This window comes from Scyliorhinus canicula, chromosome 6, assembly GCF_902713615.1.
Source record: "Scyliorhinus canicula chromosome 6, sScyCan1.1, whole genome shotgun sequence".
Classification (NCBI taxonomy): Eukaryota; Metazoa; Chordata; class Chondrichthyes; order Carcharhiniformes; family Scyliorhinidae; genus Scyliorhinus; species Scyliorhinus canicula.
The window spans coordinates 96700446-96718882 of NC_052151.1; the positions used below are offsets into that span (position 1 = coordinate 96700446).

Here is an 18437-nt window from a genome sequence, read left to right on the forward strand (position 1 = left end):
GACTGGGTTACTACTTTGAGTCCCTCTCTGTGGTCCTCTTTAGAGCTAGTCGAACAACATGACTTAATACTGAGCACGGTTAGGTGAGACCGGTTAGCTGTGGTCCGGTTGTTGACGAGAATGATCGCTCTTTCTATCCATTCTGTGATAGTGGTCATTCTGAGTTATTTCAGGTGTCTCTTGCCAGGGGCTTTATTTCTCTCTCTTCATCCAGGTGAGCAGGGTGCTGTTTCTAATCCTGGCCTGGGCTGGTGGTCTGGGGGAGGTTACCCTAGTTGTACCAGGGAAGAGGGAATTGGCACTCCCTCCCAGGACACCCAATTGTTGGGAGTCTTGATGATTCTTCTTCTTATTGGGTTGAGATCCTCCCCATCTGGGGCTGAAGTGATCATCCTTCTCTTCTGAGTATTAGGGGGACGGTGATTTTCTTTGGATGGGATGGGAGTGGTATGGGCTCATTTGGGAGGCAGGGTGGGCAGCATGGTAGCATTGTGGATAGCACAATCGCTTCACAGCTCCAGGGTCCTAGGTTCGATTCCAGCTTGGGTCACTGTCTGTGCGGAGTCTGCACATCCTCCCCGTGTGTGCGTGGGTTTCCTCCGGTTGCTCCGGTTTCCTCCCACAGTCCAAAGATGTGCAGGTTAGGCGGATTGGCCATGCTAAATTGTCCTTAGTGTCCAAAATTGCCCTTAGTGTTGGGTGGGGTTACTGGGTTATGGGGATAGGGTGGAGGTGTTGACCTTGGGTAGGGTGCTCTTTACAAGAGCCGGTGCATACTCGATGGGCCGAATGGCCTCCTTCTGCACTGTAAATTCTATGAAATCTATGAAATCTATGAGACCCTGGGGGGGGGTATAATTTCCTGAGTGTTGGGATGTGCTGGGCTAGGCCAGGTCCGACACTGTGGCGAGTATCCTGTTGCCCCTGGGGCGTCCATTTTAGAGTGTACCTGTTGGGGGCATCCTGGGTAGTTAGGCTTTGCTTCTTCGATGCGGGGGGATGCCATTTTCGTTGATTTGCTTGCGCCGCAATAATATGGATAGGTCCGAATCCCTTGTTAACCTGTGGATTGGTTCTGGCAGTTCTAGCTGTTCCTTCATTTTCCGTTCTTGGGAGTGTCTGAAGGTTTGATCATAATCTGAATATGTTGTTACCGGTCCACTCTGCACAATAGTATGGAATGATGTTGGTTCTGCACTAAGACTTAATTTGGGGTGAAATTGGTTTGTGTAGTGCAATCAACTCCTCTTAGTACATGGGTTGTCACATATTTTCTTTATTTTTGTAACGATAGGTATGGAGAATCTGTGCTTGACTCCTACATGGGTGCTGATGGGACTGGTGTCCGAGGAGGCTTTGATGGGTCGTTGGTGCCTTTGGTGACATTTGATGTCTGTCGATTGTTTCAAGCCAGTTATGTTGTTCTCCTATTTCTCTCTCTATTCATGCATTGAGCCATTTTTTTCCCTCGATACTTTCTTATGGGACGTATTATTTTGTTGCATTCTTTAAAATGTAAAATGTTAATAAATATACTTTGAAAAAATGAATATTCATGATATTGTGCCTTAACTTAAAGGTAATTTCAGCTTTTAAATCTTTCACTATACTGTATATTTCACATTCTAGCATTGAAAGCACTGAAAGGTCATTGGAACCCAAGGACTTTTAAACCAAAGCACATGTTACAGGCAGGGGAAGAGAGGCAAACCTGAACTCCCTTGTCGTCTGTCCATAAGCAAAGGTGTTAATTTTTGAAGTAGGATGTGGCATGTTTCCTGCAACCTTCAGTTTATGAGCTCAATTTTTAAAGTGACTTGCAACAAATGATCTTTAAAAGATAAATCAGAAGTATTGTTTATTCAAACATTCGAATCTGGGGATGGGTGCAAATTCATATGCACCCACATACACACGCACATAAAAAGAAGACAGGAAAGAGGGCATTTTATAACTATGAATAATTTAAAAGAAAAACGGATCTTAGTTCCCATAGATATGGATCTCAGATCCTATAATTGCCAGAGTGCAAAACGTCAGAGTCCAGTGACGGTTCCTTCGCAGAGGATTACAGTTCCTTTAAAGTTGATGGTGACACAGTGAGATGAGGTTAGTACTTTGTCTGCTTGGCAGGCATCTTCCAGAGAAGCAGGCTTTGTGAAGACTTAAACTTGATGCAATTGTCAGTCAGTCTCGAATCCTGCTGAGGTGTTTGCAGGCTGGAGGTCAAACAGCAAATTGAGTTGTTAGTCTCAAAATGCAATATTAAAACTTTCCAAAGGCCAGGCACTTAGTGATGTTGTCCATTAATTAATCAGTCGCAGGCTGAAGAACAGTTTCTATGCCTCTGGTCAAAAATAGGAGACAGATGATAACTACTAGTGCCTCTATAGGTATAATACATTTCAATAGTTTGCTATAGGATTAGGCTGAGAATACACATCTCCTGCTTGTTCCTGGTTTTGTTGATTGCAATTTGTCCTCACGATGAGATGCAGGAGATTCCACAGAATGAGGGTTGAGCTTTTAGATCATAAGACATAGGAGCAGAATTAGGTCACTCGACCCATCGAGTCTACTCCACCATTCAATCATGGCTGATATTTTCTCATTCCCATTCTCCTGCCTTCTCCCCATAACCCCTGCTCCCCTTTGTAATCAAGAACCTATCTATCTCTGTCTTAAAGACACTCAGTGATTTGGCCTCCACACCCTTCTGCGGTAAAGAGTTCCACAGACTCCCCACCCTCTTGCTGAAGAAATTCCTCCTAATCTCTATTTTAAAGGATCATCCCTTCAGTCTGAGATGGTGTCCTCTGGTTCTAGTTTTTCCTACAAGTGGAAACATCCTCGCCACGTCCACTCTACCCAGGCCTCGCAGTATCCTGCAAGTTTCAATAAGATCCCCCCTCATCCTTCTAAACTCCAACGAGTACAGACCCAGAGTCCTCAACCGTTCCTCATATGACAAGTTCTTCATGCCAGGGATCATCCTTGTGAACCTCCTCTGGACCCTTTCCAAGGCCAGCACATCCTGCCTTAGATACAGGGCCCAAAACTGCTCACAATACTCCAAATGGGGTCTGACCAGAGCCTGTATTCTAGTCCTCTTGACATAAATGCTAACATTACATTTGCCTTCTGAACTGCTGACTGAACCTGCCGATTAACCTTAAGAGAATCGTGAACAAGGACTCCCAAGTTCCTTTGTGCTTCTGATTTCCTAAGCATTTCCCCATTTAGAAAATAGTCTATGCCTAAATTCCTCCTTCCAAAGTGCATAACCTCACACTTTTCCACATTGTATTTCATTTGTCACTTCATTGCCCACTCTCCTAGCTTGTCCAAATCCTTCTGTAGCCCTCTTGCTTTCTCAACACTACCTGTCCCTCTACAGATCTTTGTATCATCTGCAAACTTAGCAACAGTTCCTTCTTCCAGATCATTTATGTATATTGTGAAAAGTTGTGGTCCCAGCAGACTCCTGAGGCATACCACTAGTCACCGGCTGCCATCCTGAAAAAGACCCCTTGATCTCCACACTCTGCCTTCTGCCAGTCAGTAAATCCTCTATCCATGCCAGGATCTTACTCCTAATACCATGGGCTTTTAACTTATTTAACAGTTTCCTATATGGCACCTTGTCAAAGGCCTTCTGGAAATCTAAATAAATTGCATCCACTAGTTCTCCTTTGTCTAACTTCCTTGTTACCTTTTGTCTTGTAACTGGGATTTTACAGAAAGTGTAGCTAACTTGCGAATTATGTGATCTGTAACAGCAATCTTTCAGTTCAGCAAAGCCACTTTTTAAAATAATCAACAAAGAAAGGTTTGATTTAAATAATGTGTTACCTCTTTGATGTCTTAGGGACAGGATACATGTAAATTGCCTCATTTTTGAGGGTGGTAATGAGGGAGAACTGTTTGTGGAACACTGCTATGCAAAGAAAGTGCTCCCACTTTTACCAAAAGTGTGACTACAGTTCAAAATTACATAGTTGGCTGTAAATGGGTTAGGCAGTCTCAGAAAGTGATAAGGCTCCATATAGGTGCAAGTTCTTTCTTATTTCAATAATATTAATTTCTTCAAAGAATCCAACATTTTTGATATTTTTCTAATTTCCTGAATGTGACTTTGACAATGGAATGGTGAGCTGAACCATTTCCACATGAATCAAACAGTGAATGAGAAGAATAACCAGATATTTTTATGGTGTTGGTTGAGGTAAGAGTGTTGGTCAAGACTTCAGGTCTGCATGCTTTTTACATACCATCGCAGGATATTTTGCTTCTACCTGAGCAAGGAGGCAGAACTTTAGTTTAATACCTCATTAAAAATTGCAGCAATCCCTCAGTAGAGCACTGAAAGGTTTAGATTATCTGCTTAAATCACAGATTGAGATTTAAACTCTCAGCATTCAGATTCTAAGACTGGGTTGCCATCTGAGATAAACTGGCACGTCCTAAATCTTTTCTATAACATAAATTTTATTTTCTATTTGTCACATTTTTCATGTGTAGAACAAATAACATCATCTTTCCAAAGCTATACTTATTCCTCTTCCTGTCAGTTCCAGATGGCATTGTCCTTCAACAATTACTAGCTCTTCACTAAACTACTTCAATATTTTTTCCTTCCAAATGTAGGAAATCACCTCATAAATAGTGCACTCCACCTGTGCTTTCACCAAACCGAGTGCAGCAAACATATACATTAAATGCTTCAAATCCTAGATGCGTTTAAAGACCTTAACAAATGAAGTTGCAAAACTGGTGACAGCTAATCTATGCTAACAAAGCAAATAGAATTAATGGAGGTAATCAAAATCTGTGAACCGATCAAGTGTAATGAATCGAAAGCAGGTAAAAGTCAAAGAATGTATACAGGTCATAGCAAATAAAATGGAGTCAGACAGTCAAATTAAAGTATTGTAAAACTCAAAACAGTTGCTTTAAAATATGCTGTAAACAGCACTGTGTAATAAACTGCTGTCACCTTACATGAAGTTGATCATTGTACTCGGGTTTATTGCACAAATATTATATATAAAGAGATCAAAGATTAGATGGCCATAATAGGGTAAATTGATAACTATTTTATTCGCAATGGTTTCAAATAAAATAAATTGAAAACCACAAGGTGGTTGCAGAAAATTGTAAATTAGAATTCTTTTACCTGACAACTGAAAAGATTACTGAAATACTCGTTCCTTACTGAAGAATAAATCAAGTGACAACTATAAATCAAACACCCATCCAAATAGATTTAAAAGGCGAAAGAAGTTATTATCTATACATAGTCAGCTAAGGTGCATGCAGCAATTTGTATTTTTCGTTGTGGAAATTTCCTCTGATTAGGATAATAGAGTAATGCGTGATCACACTGTGCAATCACTCATTTACCAATTAACTTTATTTATAACTAGCTGCATGAACATCAATATTTTTTCCAATGTGAACATACAAAATTAATCCATTTAAGGTCATAAAATTGGAACAAAACATAAAAATGGAAAATATAAATTCAGCAAACAATTCATATCAAATGGGCTCCAAATGATATACCGGCAGAATAATTGTGTATGTGATACGATAGTATAATCTCCTTCACATTCAATTGGATTTCACTTTACTTCCAATAAATGAATCCAGGAATTTAATTACTCTTAACAACTCTAAGCACAAGAGTTTGTTGATGTAGGTCTATTTATTCATAGATATATTTTTTTCTATATATGTTTTTAAAACATTGCAACAAGACACATTCATATGATCAAGCCACAAAGAACAGATTCAAATTTCAGTAAGGTTTTAAATGGTTTAAATTGTAAGCATTTTTTAATCCATACCCAGACTTGTGTAGGTTTCTCTTGTAGTGGTGAATGTTGATGATGAAAATGTTTTTGCATAAAATCGTAGACTTTTGTCCTAAAGAAAATGAGTGCAATGCATCATTTTTAAATCACTGAACATTCTGTCACTATTGCATGCATCTACAAATTTTAACCATTCAGTAAAACATGAATACTTAAAGTTGGGCTTTCATGTGAAAGTGTGTGGTTTAAAAGCAATTTCAAATCAAGCAGCTATGATGTACAGGGGAATGGATTCTTATTAAGACCAATTCTATGCAAGCAGTTTTTCTTCAGGAACCAGACTTGCTTTGAACAATAATGCTTTGCATAGACATGATCCTTGCCAAATGTCAGATAATTTAATGTTGGGTGATCATTTTATATCAATATATTTAGCCAGTCCATCCCCATTTAGTGGTCTACATAGAGACAACTCCTCACTTTCAAGTATCATAAAAACTCTACTCAATGTAAATTATTTTCAATTTAAGCCTGATGCACCCCCACCCAAGTATCATGATTAATACGCTATTTAGCCAAGGAAACATGGCTGCCCATGTGGATAATTCTATTTTTTCTCCCCAATTGTTTCTACTCACTATCTTGCAAGTACAAACAAATATCAGTAACAGAGCAAAAAGAAAATTTTGAAGACCTATTTCTCCAAGTTATGGTACACACGGAACTGCACAAAATGCAATTCCCTTTTAATGTATCACGTGAAAGGAATTATAAAATTATAAAATAACATTTATTCTTAAATCTATAATTATTTTCCAACTTCACATTGATGTGTTAGGCAGGCTGGGTCGATGTGGACTGCACGTGATGCAACACAACACTTGATAAGATGCAACACAATTTTATTTAACGTCTTAACTACTACACATGTTCAACTGTGGGTTGACACTATACTGACTTGACTGGAGACCTAGTACTAGCATGACCAGACTTGCTAGCTACCACATGGTGTTTGCGCTGGCTAGCTCACAAACTCTGACTGTCTCAGTGGCTGGGTCCAGAGAGAGCGGGAAACCCAGTGCCCTCTGGCTTTATAGTGGTAGTGTCCTGTCTGGTGATTGGCTGCTCTGTTCTGTGTGTTTACTGGTCATCCTGTGTGTCAATCACTGCCTGTCTGCACTCCATTATATACATAGATGTATATTATGACACACATTACTGCTGTTTCTTTCATATTGGGGAGACAGCAGTGTAGTGGTAATGTCTCTGAATTAATAATCCTGAGGTCCAAAATAAATTTGGTGATAGGGATTCAATCTCACCATTTGAGTCAGTGGAATTTAAATTCAATTGATAAATCTGGAATATAAAGCTAGTCTCCATACAACCATAAGAGCCCACTTGGTTTACTAATGCCCTTTAAAGAAGGAAATCTGCCAACCTTCCCTAGTCTGACCGACATGTGATCCCAGATTTACGATGGCCGACCAAGTCACTAAATTCAAGGACAATTAGGGATGGGCATCAAGAACTGACTTTGCCAGTGACACCCACGTCCCATTAAAGAATAAAGAAAACAAAATCCCATTGTATATTTTTGGCCTCTTCCAAATGCTTTAAGGCAGGGGTGGGCAAACTTTTCCGTGCAAGGGCCACATTCAGAAATTCACAATTCACAAAGGGCCGCATAGTATATTAAGTAAAATAATTACTTCACCCGGTTATGATTCTGGGCGCCTCATATAGAACATAGAACAGTACAGCACAGAACAGGCCCTTCGGCCCTCGACGTTGTGCCGAGCAATGATCACCCTACTCAAGTCAACGTATCCACCCTATACCAGTAAGTAACCCAACAGCCCCCCCCCCATTAACCTTAAAAAAAAAATTTTTTTTTTTAAATTTTTTTTTTTAATGACTTGGTGGGCCGCAGAAATACCTCTGGCGGGCCGCATGCGGCCCGGGGGCCGTAGTTTGCCCACCCCTGCTTTAAGGGCATAAGAAGAATGAGGAGTAGGCCATACAGCCTCTCAAGCTTTGTCCATCTTTCAATACTATTATGGCTGATCTTCAGCTCTAATTACACATTTTCCACCCAATCTCCATATCCTGGAGTCAACCTATTTCAGACTTGAATATACTAAATAGCCGAGCAGCCAAAGTCCTCTGGTGTAGAAAATCCCAACTACTCACAACCTTCTGAATGAAGAAATTCCTCCTAGGGCAGTACGGTGGCGCAGCAGTAGCACTGCAGTCTCACACCGCTGAGGTCCCAGGTTCGATCCCGGCTCTGGGTCACTGTCCATGTGGAGTTTGCACATTCTCCCTGTGTTTGCGTGGGTTTTGCCCCCACAACCCAAAGATATGCAGAGTAGGTGGATTGAACATGCTAAATTGCCCCTTAATTGGAAAAATGAATTGGGTACTCTAAATTTACTTTTAAAAATAAATTCCTCTTCATCTAAGCCTTAATTGATCAACGACTTATCCAGAGACTATGACTCCAGTTTGAGAATCTCCATCCAGGGAAACAACCTGTGTCTACCCTGTCAAGCCGCTTCAGGATCTTAAGTTTCAATGAAGGGTATTGGCCTAAACTATTCCATCTATCAAAGGACAACCCTCTGGTCCCAAAAATCAATCTAATGAATCTTAGATGTGCTGACTCCAGGTAAAGTACATCTTTTCTTATCTAACAAGACCAAGTCTGAGCACAGCATTCAAGGTGTGATCGCACCAAAGCCCTGTACAAGTGTAGCAAGACCTCCTCCTCCTCCAAATCCTCTTGCAATAAAAGACAACAGGTCCTTTTTAACATAGAACATAAAACATAGAACATACAGTGCAGAAGAAGGCCATTCGGCCCATCGAGTCTGCCCCGATCCACTTTAAGCCCTCACTTCTGCACTACCCCGTAACCCAATAACCGTTTGGACAGCAAGGGCAATTTAGCATGTCCAATCCACCAAACCTGCACGTCTTTGGACTGTGGGAGGAAACCAGAGCACCCAGAGAAAACCCACGCAAACAAGGGGAGAACGTAGACTCCGGACACAGTGACCCAGTGGGGAATCAAACCTGGGACCCCTGGTGCTGTGAAGCCACAATGCTAACCACTGTGCTACGTGCTACCCACAGCTAATATTTTTCTTTCTTTCCTTGACCTCTCGGTCTCCATTTCTGGTGATAGACTGACCACCAATATCTATTAAAAATCTACCGATTCTCACAGCTACCTCCACTGCAGCTCCCCACGCCCCGTTCCCTGTAAGGACTTCATTCTTTTTCCCCAGTTTCTCCATCTCTGTTGCATCTGGTCTGATAATGTCACCTTCGAAAATGGTGCTTCTGACATGTCTGCTTTTTTCCCTAACCAAGGTTTCGCCCCACCTGTGGTTGACAGGACACTCAACCGGGTTGGACCTATTTCCTGCACCTCTGACCTCACCCTTTCCTTTCCCTTCGCTCCCAGAACCTTGATGAAATCATCCTTGTCCTCAATTTCCACTTCACTAGCCTCCGCATTTAAAGATCATCCTCCGCCATTTCCACCAACTTCAGCATGATGCTACCACGACCCCCTTTCAGCATTCCATATGGGCCCCTCCCTCCATGACATCCTGGCCCATCACATCCACCAAATGGAGGAGCAGCATCTCATCTTCTGGCTAAACAAGTTGCAGCACTCAGGACTCAACATTAAGTTTGACAGCTTTCGATTGTGACCTTTCTTCTCCACCTTAAACCCCTTTTAAAAAATATCCCAGACATGTATTGCCTCAATGCAATCCCTTCCGCCCACGCTACTTAAGTTGCTACGTTTGGTTGCAATCTCTCGCAGCTATATTTCAATATCTAACATACTATTCCTCTCTTTAGCTCTGAAGAACAGCCAAAAGGACTTGAAAGAATAATTCTACTTTCTCGTCTTACAGATGTTGCCAGATCTGTTGAGTTATTCCAGCATCCTCTGTTATGTAATTTGTCTTCCTAATTGTTGCGTTCTTGTGCTCGCCTGAACATTAACATTTATAACTTTCTCACCATATGAAAAACATTTTGCTTTTCTATTCCTCCTTCCAAAGTGGATTACCACACAATTCTCCAAATTACATTTTATCTGCTGTATACTTTGCGGCCTCCTCACAACTTACTTTTCCACCTACCATTGTATTGCCAGCAAACCTGGATATAGTATTGCTGGTATGTTCATTTAAATGATTAGTATAGATTGTAAACAACTGAGGCCACCGCACCAATTCTTGTGGTACGGCACTCTTTTTTAAAAACAGATTATCAATTCCAAAAGTTCTGCTTTGTCTGCTATCCATATTATCCCAACCCCACAACTCCTTATCCTGTGTAATAACCTTTTATGTAGCACTGTATCAAATGCCTTTTGAAAATGTTGCTATACTACATCCATTGGTTCCCCTATTAGTTACATTCTCATAAACACTTCCTAATTTTTCATACACAACTTCCCTTTCATAAAACCTATGTTGACTCTACCCGACATAACTATACCTTTCTAGGTGCATTAACACCACTAATAATAGATTCAAGCATGTTCCCAATAACTGATGACACACCAAGTGGCCTGTAGTTCAGCTTTGTCCCTCTCTTCTTTCTTCAATAGCAGTTTTATATTTATTAACTTCCACTGGGTCTGTTATAGAAACTAGGACATTTTGGAAGATCACAACCAATTCATCCACTGTCGCTGCAGCCATCTGTTTAAGAACTTTAGGATGTAGGCCATCAGGGCAGGGGATTTGTTGGCTCTCAGTCCAATTAATTTCTCTAGTGCTTTGCTTCTACTAATATTATTTTCAGTGTTTTACTCTCATTAACTCTTTGGCTGTCTCCTATTTTAGGCATTTTTTTTGTATTCTATGATGTGGAAACATATACAAAATAATTGTAAAACGATTGTAAGTCCCTTCCATTTTCTTATTGCCCATTATAAGTAGCACAAGGTGTAGAGGAGAGATGAGGAGGAACCTTTTTTCGCAGAGGGTAGTGGGTGTCTGGAATTCGCTGCCTGAGTTGGTGGGGGAGGCAGAGACCCTAAACTTATTTTAAGTATTTGGATCTTCACCTTAAGTGCTGAAAGCTAGAAGGGTAATGGCCTGGTGCAGTAAGGTAGAATTAGAAAGGGCACCTGGTTCGCCTCAAGATAGGTCGAATGGCCTCCTTCCGTGCTGTAACTTTCCTATGGTTCTATTGTAATTTCTCCCATCTTAGCCTAAAAGACCAACATTTACTTTAGTTACTTAGGGCGCGATTCTCCCAGAGAGGGAGAAATCGTAAGGCTGGCGTCAAATCCGGGCGGGTTTGACGCCAGCCTCCCCCTCCCCGACCGGGAACCGATTCTGGTCCCCGGTCGGGGCTAGCATGCCGCTGCCGTAAACTCCGGCATTGCGGGCTTAACGAATTTCGTTAAGCCCGCTTGCCAGAGTTTGCGCCGGCTGACGCGTTACATGACGTCAGCCGCGCATGCGCGGATTGGAAGACTCCAACCCGCGCATGCGCAGATGACGTCATCGCGCATTTGCGCGAAACCCGCGCATGCGCGGGCCGGGATGCCCCTCAGCCGTCCCGCGAAGTGATACAGCGGGGCGGCGGAAGGACAAAGAGTGCGCGGGTATCGGACCCGCTGCCCGCGATCGGTGCCCACCGATCGCGGGCCCATGGCACCCTTGGCATGGCCGTGGTACTGCCGTGCCAATCGGTGCCACGGTTTTAAAAATTGGCACTTTACGGCCGTTTTTATGAACGGCCAGACCAGGTGTGTTTGCCGTTCGTAAAAACAGCCGTAAAGGGCTTGGAACTCGGCCCATCGGCCAGCTGAGAATCGCTGCTGGCCGTAAAAAAACGGCGGCAGTGATTCGTATCGGGAGTCGGGCGTGGGGGGGGGGGGGGGGGAAGAATAGCGGGAGGTCGTCAGACTAGCGTGGCCGTAAAATTTTACGAACCCCGCTATTCTCCGCACCGTCGTGAGTGCGGAGAATTGCGCCCTTAGTTTTTTTTGTAGAAAATATTTTATTGAGGTATTTATAATTTCAACATTTTAACATTCTAAATAGAGCAGTCAACACATGCAAAAACCCCACAATAACATACCTAACTACCCCCCGCCTAACTCCTAGCTACCCATATATTAGATTCCCTGCCCTTATTCTTCACTTCCATGGCTCCCCCTTCCATGGTCACAGTTCGGTGACCATACCAACGCCCCCTCCAGTTTCATGTGTTGCTTCCATTGCCCCCACACTCGCAGGGCTGCCACTACCACTGGACTTGTGGAGTTACGAGCCAGCGAAAACGGCAGAGGTGCTGTTAACAGAGCCTTCAGACTCATGCCCTTGCAAGCTGTCGCCTCCACTCGCTCCCACACTGACCCCTCCCCCAATACCCATTTCCTAATTATAGAAATATTGGCCGTTCAGTAATAGTTAATAAAGTTCAGAAGGGCCAAGCCCCCTCCACCGCGTCCCCGCTCAAGAAGGACCTTCTTCACCCCCAAGGGCTTTTCCGGCCGATATAAAACCTGAGATCGCCACATTCATCTTCCTAAAAAGTGCCTTGGGGATGAAGATTGGGAGACACTGAAACACAAAATGCTATCTCAGACAGACTGTCATCTTCACAGTCTGTACTGTCCCCGCCAATGACAACGGCTGCACGTCCCACCTACAGAAGTCCCCTTTCATTTGCTCAATCACCCTGCCCAAATATAGTTTACTGAGCTGACACCAGTCCCTTGCCACCTGAATCCCCAGGTACCCAAAACTCCTTCCCACCACTTTGAACAGCATCTCCCCAGTCTCCTCTCCTGCGCCCTTGCCTGGATCGCAAAAACCTCACTGTTGCCCATATTCAGTTTGTAACCCGAGAACCGGACAATTCCTCCAGTCTTCCCATAATTCCAGCGATTCCCCCCACCGCATCTGTTATATAATGGAGTGAATCATCCACGTAGTGTGAGACCCTATGCTCAACACCCCCTCTCACTATTCCCCACCAAATGTTCGATGCCCTCAGCGCCGTTGCCAAAGGCTCTATGGCCAGGGCAAACAGTAGTGGGGAGAGTGGACACCCCTGCCGTGCCCCCCTGCACAGACTAAAATACGCTGATCGAACCCGGTTGCTCCTTATATTCCCTACTGATGCCTGAAAAAGCAACCGGACCCAATCCACGAATCCCTGTCCGAACCCAAACCTTCCCAAGACATCCCACAGGTGCTTCCCCTCCACCAAATCAAAGGTCTTTTCTGCATCCATGTCCACCACCACCTCGACCTCGCGCTCCTCCGCAGGCATCATTATTACATTTAGGAGCCACCTAATGTTGGACGTCAGGTGTCGTCCCTTCACAAATCCTGTCTGATCCTCCCCTATAACCCCTGCAATCCTCTATATGCATGGCCAAGATCTTTACTAGCAATTTTCCATCCACATTCAATAGGGAGATAGGCCTATACGATGCCTGCGATAACATTGGGGGTAGCACTCCCAGCTCCTTGGACTCATTAAAAGCCTTTACCAGGAGCGGCCCCAACAGCCTGGAAAACTTTTTATAAAACTCAACCGGGTATCCGTCAGGCCCCGGGGCCTTACCTGGTTGCATTGCCCCCAATTCGTCTATAACCTCCCCTAGCCAACTGGGGCTCCCAAACCCTCCACCAATATCTATTGTCCCCGAATGGCCTCCCTCACCCGCTCACACAACTCCTCCTCCGCTAACAGCTCCACATCTAACCTCCACTGCAGGCCTTTACTTTCTTAACTTGCAGTCCTACCCAGTGTGGGGCGTGGTCCGACACCACAATTGCTGAATATTGAGCATCTACCACCTCAGCCAGCAGCGTTTGTCCAACACAAAGTCTATCCGGGAATACACCTTGTGCACATGGAAGTAGAATGACAACTCCTTACTCCTTGGCCTCCCAAATCTCCAGGGATCAACGCCCTCCCCCCGCCCCCGCCGCCCTCCCCGCCCCCCATGCGCTCTATAAACCCCCGCAGCTCCTTTGCCATAGCTGATACCTTCCCAGACCTGGCACACGACCGATCCAGCCTTGGATCCAGGACCGTGTTGAAATCTCCCCCCATACTCAAATCGATGCGAGTCCAGGTCTGGGATGTCCCCCAGCACCGTCTAACAAACTCAACATCATCCTAATTTGGGACATATATATTCACCAATACCATGTCTATTCCCTCCAATTTCCCACTAACTATATCTACCCCCCAGGGTCCACCTCTAGATTCCCCACCTCGAATGCCACCCGCTTATTGACCAGGATTTCCACCATCCCTCGTTTTAATGTCTAATCCATAATGGAACTCCTGCCCAAACCATCCCTTCCTTAACCTAACCTGGTCCCTCACCTTCAGATGTGTCTCCTGAAACATAGCCACATCCGCCTTCAGTTGCCTCAAGTGCACAAACATATGGGCCCTTGTGACTGGCCCATTCAGTCCCCGAACTTTTCACATGACCAGCCTGGTCAGGGGGTACCCTATCCCCCCTCCCGACTGATCAACTATAACCTCGCCTAAGCCAGTCTTTGGCGCAGACCCGCACCTCCCCTGGCCCGCCCTCGGGGAACTACCGTCATCAACCCTCCTTCTCCTCAACCTTGAAAGTCCCCTCTCCGTTAGCAGTCTACTCTGTTTGCGTCGATAATTTTGAATCATTTCTTATAGGTTTGCCACTGCTTATAATAATAATCTTTATTGTCACAAGTAGGCTTACATTAACATTGCAATGATGTTACTGTGAAAAGCCACATTCCGGCGCCTGTTTGGGTACAGAGAGAGAATTCAAAATGTCCAAATTACCTAACAGCACGTCTTTCGGGACTTGTGGGAGGAAACAGGAGCATCCGGAGGAAACCCTCGCAAACATGGGGAGAATGTGCACACTCCGCACAATCACCCAAACCCGGAATTGAACCTGGGACCCTGGCGCTGTGGAGCAACAGCGCTAACCACCGTGCCACTGTGCTTGCGCAGCTCCATACCTTTTAATATATTTTCCTAATTAATCTATCCAATTGCTCAGACCCATGTAAATTGTTTCACTTAAGACTCTAAAACCTAATGTGAAACACTATTGTAGTATGATCAGTTTCCCCATAAAATTCTTTGCTTTGAAGTTACAAATTAATCCTACTTTGTTTCTATAATCTTCTGTCTGCAAGATTTTTTTTAAATTATGGATGGGATGTGAGCATTGCTGGCAAGGCCTAATTGCCCTTGAACTGGGTGACTTCCTAGACCATTCCAGGAGGCAGCAAAGTGTCAATCACACTGTCATTGGTCTGGAGAAACATGCAGGCCAGACCAGGAAAGGATGGCAAATTTTCAGATGGGTTTTCACGATAATTGATAGTGATAGTTTTATGGTCACCATTACCGAGACGAGTTTTCAATACTAGATTTATTATTTGAATTTAAATTCCAGCAGCTGAAATTTTTTGTTTTTGTTTTTAATTCATTCATGGGATTTGGGTGTCGCTCATTTATTGCCCATCTCTAATTTCCCTTGAACTGAGTGGTTTGATAGGCCATTTCAGAGAGTATTTAAGAGCCAACCATATTGCCGAGAGTCTGGAGTCACATGTAGGCCAAACTAGATACGAATGGCAGATTTCCTTCCCTAAAGGGCATTAGTGAGTTTCATGGTTAAATTTCACAATCTGCCTTGGTGGGATTCTGGATCCCCAGGGCATTAGCTTGGGTCTCTGGATTACACGTCCAGTGACAATACCACTATGCCACTTAATTAAAGGGATGACTGTGGATAGGCAATGGCAAACATTCAAGGAACGCATGGAGGAAATACAGCAACTGTTCATTCCTGTCTGGCACAAAAGCAAAGGGGGTAAGAGGGCCAATCCATGGCTTACAAAGGAAATTAGAGATAGTATCCGATTCAAGGAAGAAGCATATTAGATTGGCCATGAAAAATAATAGGTCTGAGGATTGGGAGCAGTTTAGAATTCATCAAATAAGGCGAAGGGATTGATTAAGAAGGGGAACGTACAGTACGAAAGGAAGCTTGCAGGAAACATAAAGACTGAAACTAAGAGTTTCTACAGATATGTAGAGAGAAAGGGATTGGTAAAGTGAAATGAAGGACCACTACAGACAAAAACAGGGGAATACACAATAAGGGACAAAGAAATGGCTGAGCAATTTAATACATACTTTGGTTCTGAATCCCAGGGCCTGAGAATCTGCATAAGGAGGTGGCTCTGGAAATAGTGGATGCATTGGTGGTCATCTTCCGGGATTCTATAGACTCTGGAACTGTCCTTGCAGATTGGAGGGTAGCTCACGTCACTCCGATATTCAAAAAGGGAGGTAGAGATAAGGCAGGGAATTATAGACCAGTAAGCCTAACATCAGTAGTGGGGAAAACGCTCGAGTCCATCATCAAGGACTTTATAGCGGAACATTTAGAAAGCAGTGGCAGGATCAGTCAGAGTCAGCATGAATTTATGAAGGGAAAATCATGCTCGACAAATCTGTTCGAATTCCTTGAAGAGATAACCAGTATAGTCGACAAAGAGGAGCCAGTTGATGTGGTATATTTGGACTTTCAGAAGGTGTTTGACAAAGTCCCGCACAAGAGATTATTGTGCAAAATTAAAGCACATGGGATTGGGGGAAATATATTGAGGTGGATAGAAAACTGGTTGGCAGAGAGGAAACAAAGAGTAGGGATTAATGGGTCCTTTTCAAATTGGCACAGTGACCAGTGGGGTACCACAGGGATCGGTGCTGGGAACCCAGCTATTCACAATATATATTAATGATTTGGATGAGGGAACACAATGTAACATATCAAAGTTTGCAGATGATACCAAATTAGGTGAGAAGGTGAATTGTGACGAGGATGCAGGGATCCTACAGCAAGATCTGGACAGGTGGGCAAACCAATGGCAGATGCAGTATAATTTGGATAAATGTGAGGTTATTCATTTTGGAAGCTACAACAGAAGGCAGATTACTACCTGAATGGTTGTAAATTGGGAGAGAGGAGTGTGCAGCGGGACCTGGGTGCCCTAGTGCACCATTCGCTGAAGGTAAACATGCAGGTACAGCAGGCGATAAAGAAGGCTAATGGTATGTTGGCCTTCATTGTGAGAGGTTTCGAGTATAGAAGCAGGGATGTGTTGCTGCAATCGTACAGGGCCTTGGTGAGGCCACACTTGGGAGTATTGTGTGCAGTTTTGGTCTCATTCTCTGAGGAAGGATGTTCTTGCTCTCGAGGGAGTGCAGCAAAGCTTTACCAGACTGATTCCAGGGATGGCGGGACTGTCATATGAGGAGAGATTGACTAGGTTGGGATTGTTCTCACTGGAGTTCAGTTCTCATCAAGACTTATAAAATTCTAACAGGACTAGACAGGGTAGATGTTACCACTGATGGGTGTGCCCAGGACCAGGGGTCAGAGCCTGAGGATGCAGGGTAAACCATTTTGGACAGAGAGAAGGAGACATTTCTTCACACAAAGAGTGATGAGCCTGTGGAATTCATTTCCACAGGAAGTAGTTGATGCTAAAACTTTGAATATATTCAAGAGGCGGCTGGATATAGCACTTGGGGAGAATGGGATCAAAGGCTATGGGGAGAAAGCAGGATTAGGCTATTGAGTTGGATGATCAGCCATGATCGTGATGAATGGCGGAGCAGACTTCAAGGGCCAAAAGACCCTGCTCCTATCTTCTATGTATCTGTGCCACAATTTCCTCAATCATCAACAACTATCACTTTCAATGGCTTCTCTTCCTTCTCCCATATTGTGACTTCTTATGTCCCCCAAGGTTCTATTCTTGGCCCCAGCCTACTTCTCATCTACATGCTACCCCTGCTACATCCGAAGGCACAGTTAGTAAGTTTTACACTAATAAGACCCATCTCTACTCCATAACCACCTATTTCAACGCCTCCATTGTTGATAAATCATCAGACTGTTTATTTGACGTTCAGGGCTAGATTCTTCGGCTGCGCCCACCGCAAGATCACCCCAGGGCAGGATGCAGACCACTTAAAGGTCCACTGACCTTGGGTGGGAATTTCCACAGCTGGAGGAGCCCGCCATCAGAACTGAATAAGCAGAATTTTTTCCAATTTAAGTCACTATTTTTAGGTTCCCACACCAAACTATGTGACCGAGCTACCTGTTCCATCCCTCTCTCTGGCAGCTGTCTAAGACTGAACGAGTCTGCTCAGAATTGTAATAATCGTGTTAACAGAATCGCTACAGCGCAGGAGGCCATTCAGCCCATCAGGTCTGCATGGATCCACCGAAAGAGCAGTCTACCCAGCTCCACTCCCCCGCCCTATCCCCATAATCCACCTTACACATCCCTGGACACTAAGGGGCAATTCAGCCTGGCCAATCCAGCTAACCGGCATATCTTGGGACGAAATCCACGAGACATGGAGGCAACGTGCTAACTTCACACAGACTAGGCCAGAATCGAACTTGGGTCCCTGGCAATGAAGCAAAAGTGCTAACCACTGTGCCACCATGCCACCCATATTTGGCACAAAGGTAATTGGCCAACCATATATTTGCAACATCACCAAGATCATCTA

At 44.0% G+C, this 18437-nt stretch overlaps 1 protein-coding gene across 1 annotated transcript in view; it reads right to left on the bottom strand.

The window, feature by feature from the left end:
* tbc1d32 (TBC1 domain family, member 32) overlaps window positions 1–18437 on the bottom strand; it is a 348975-nt gene that overhangs the window by 297299 nt on the left and 33239 nt on the right. Inside the window, 1 exon segment of the mRNA XM_038799703.1 lies at window positions 5850–5928. Within this exon segment, the coding sequence (XP_038655631.1) occupies window positions 5850–5928 (79 nt within the window).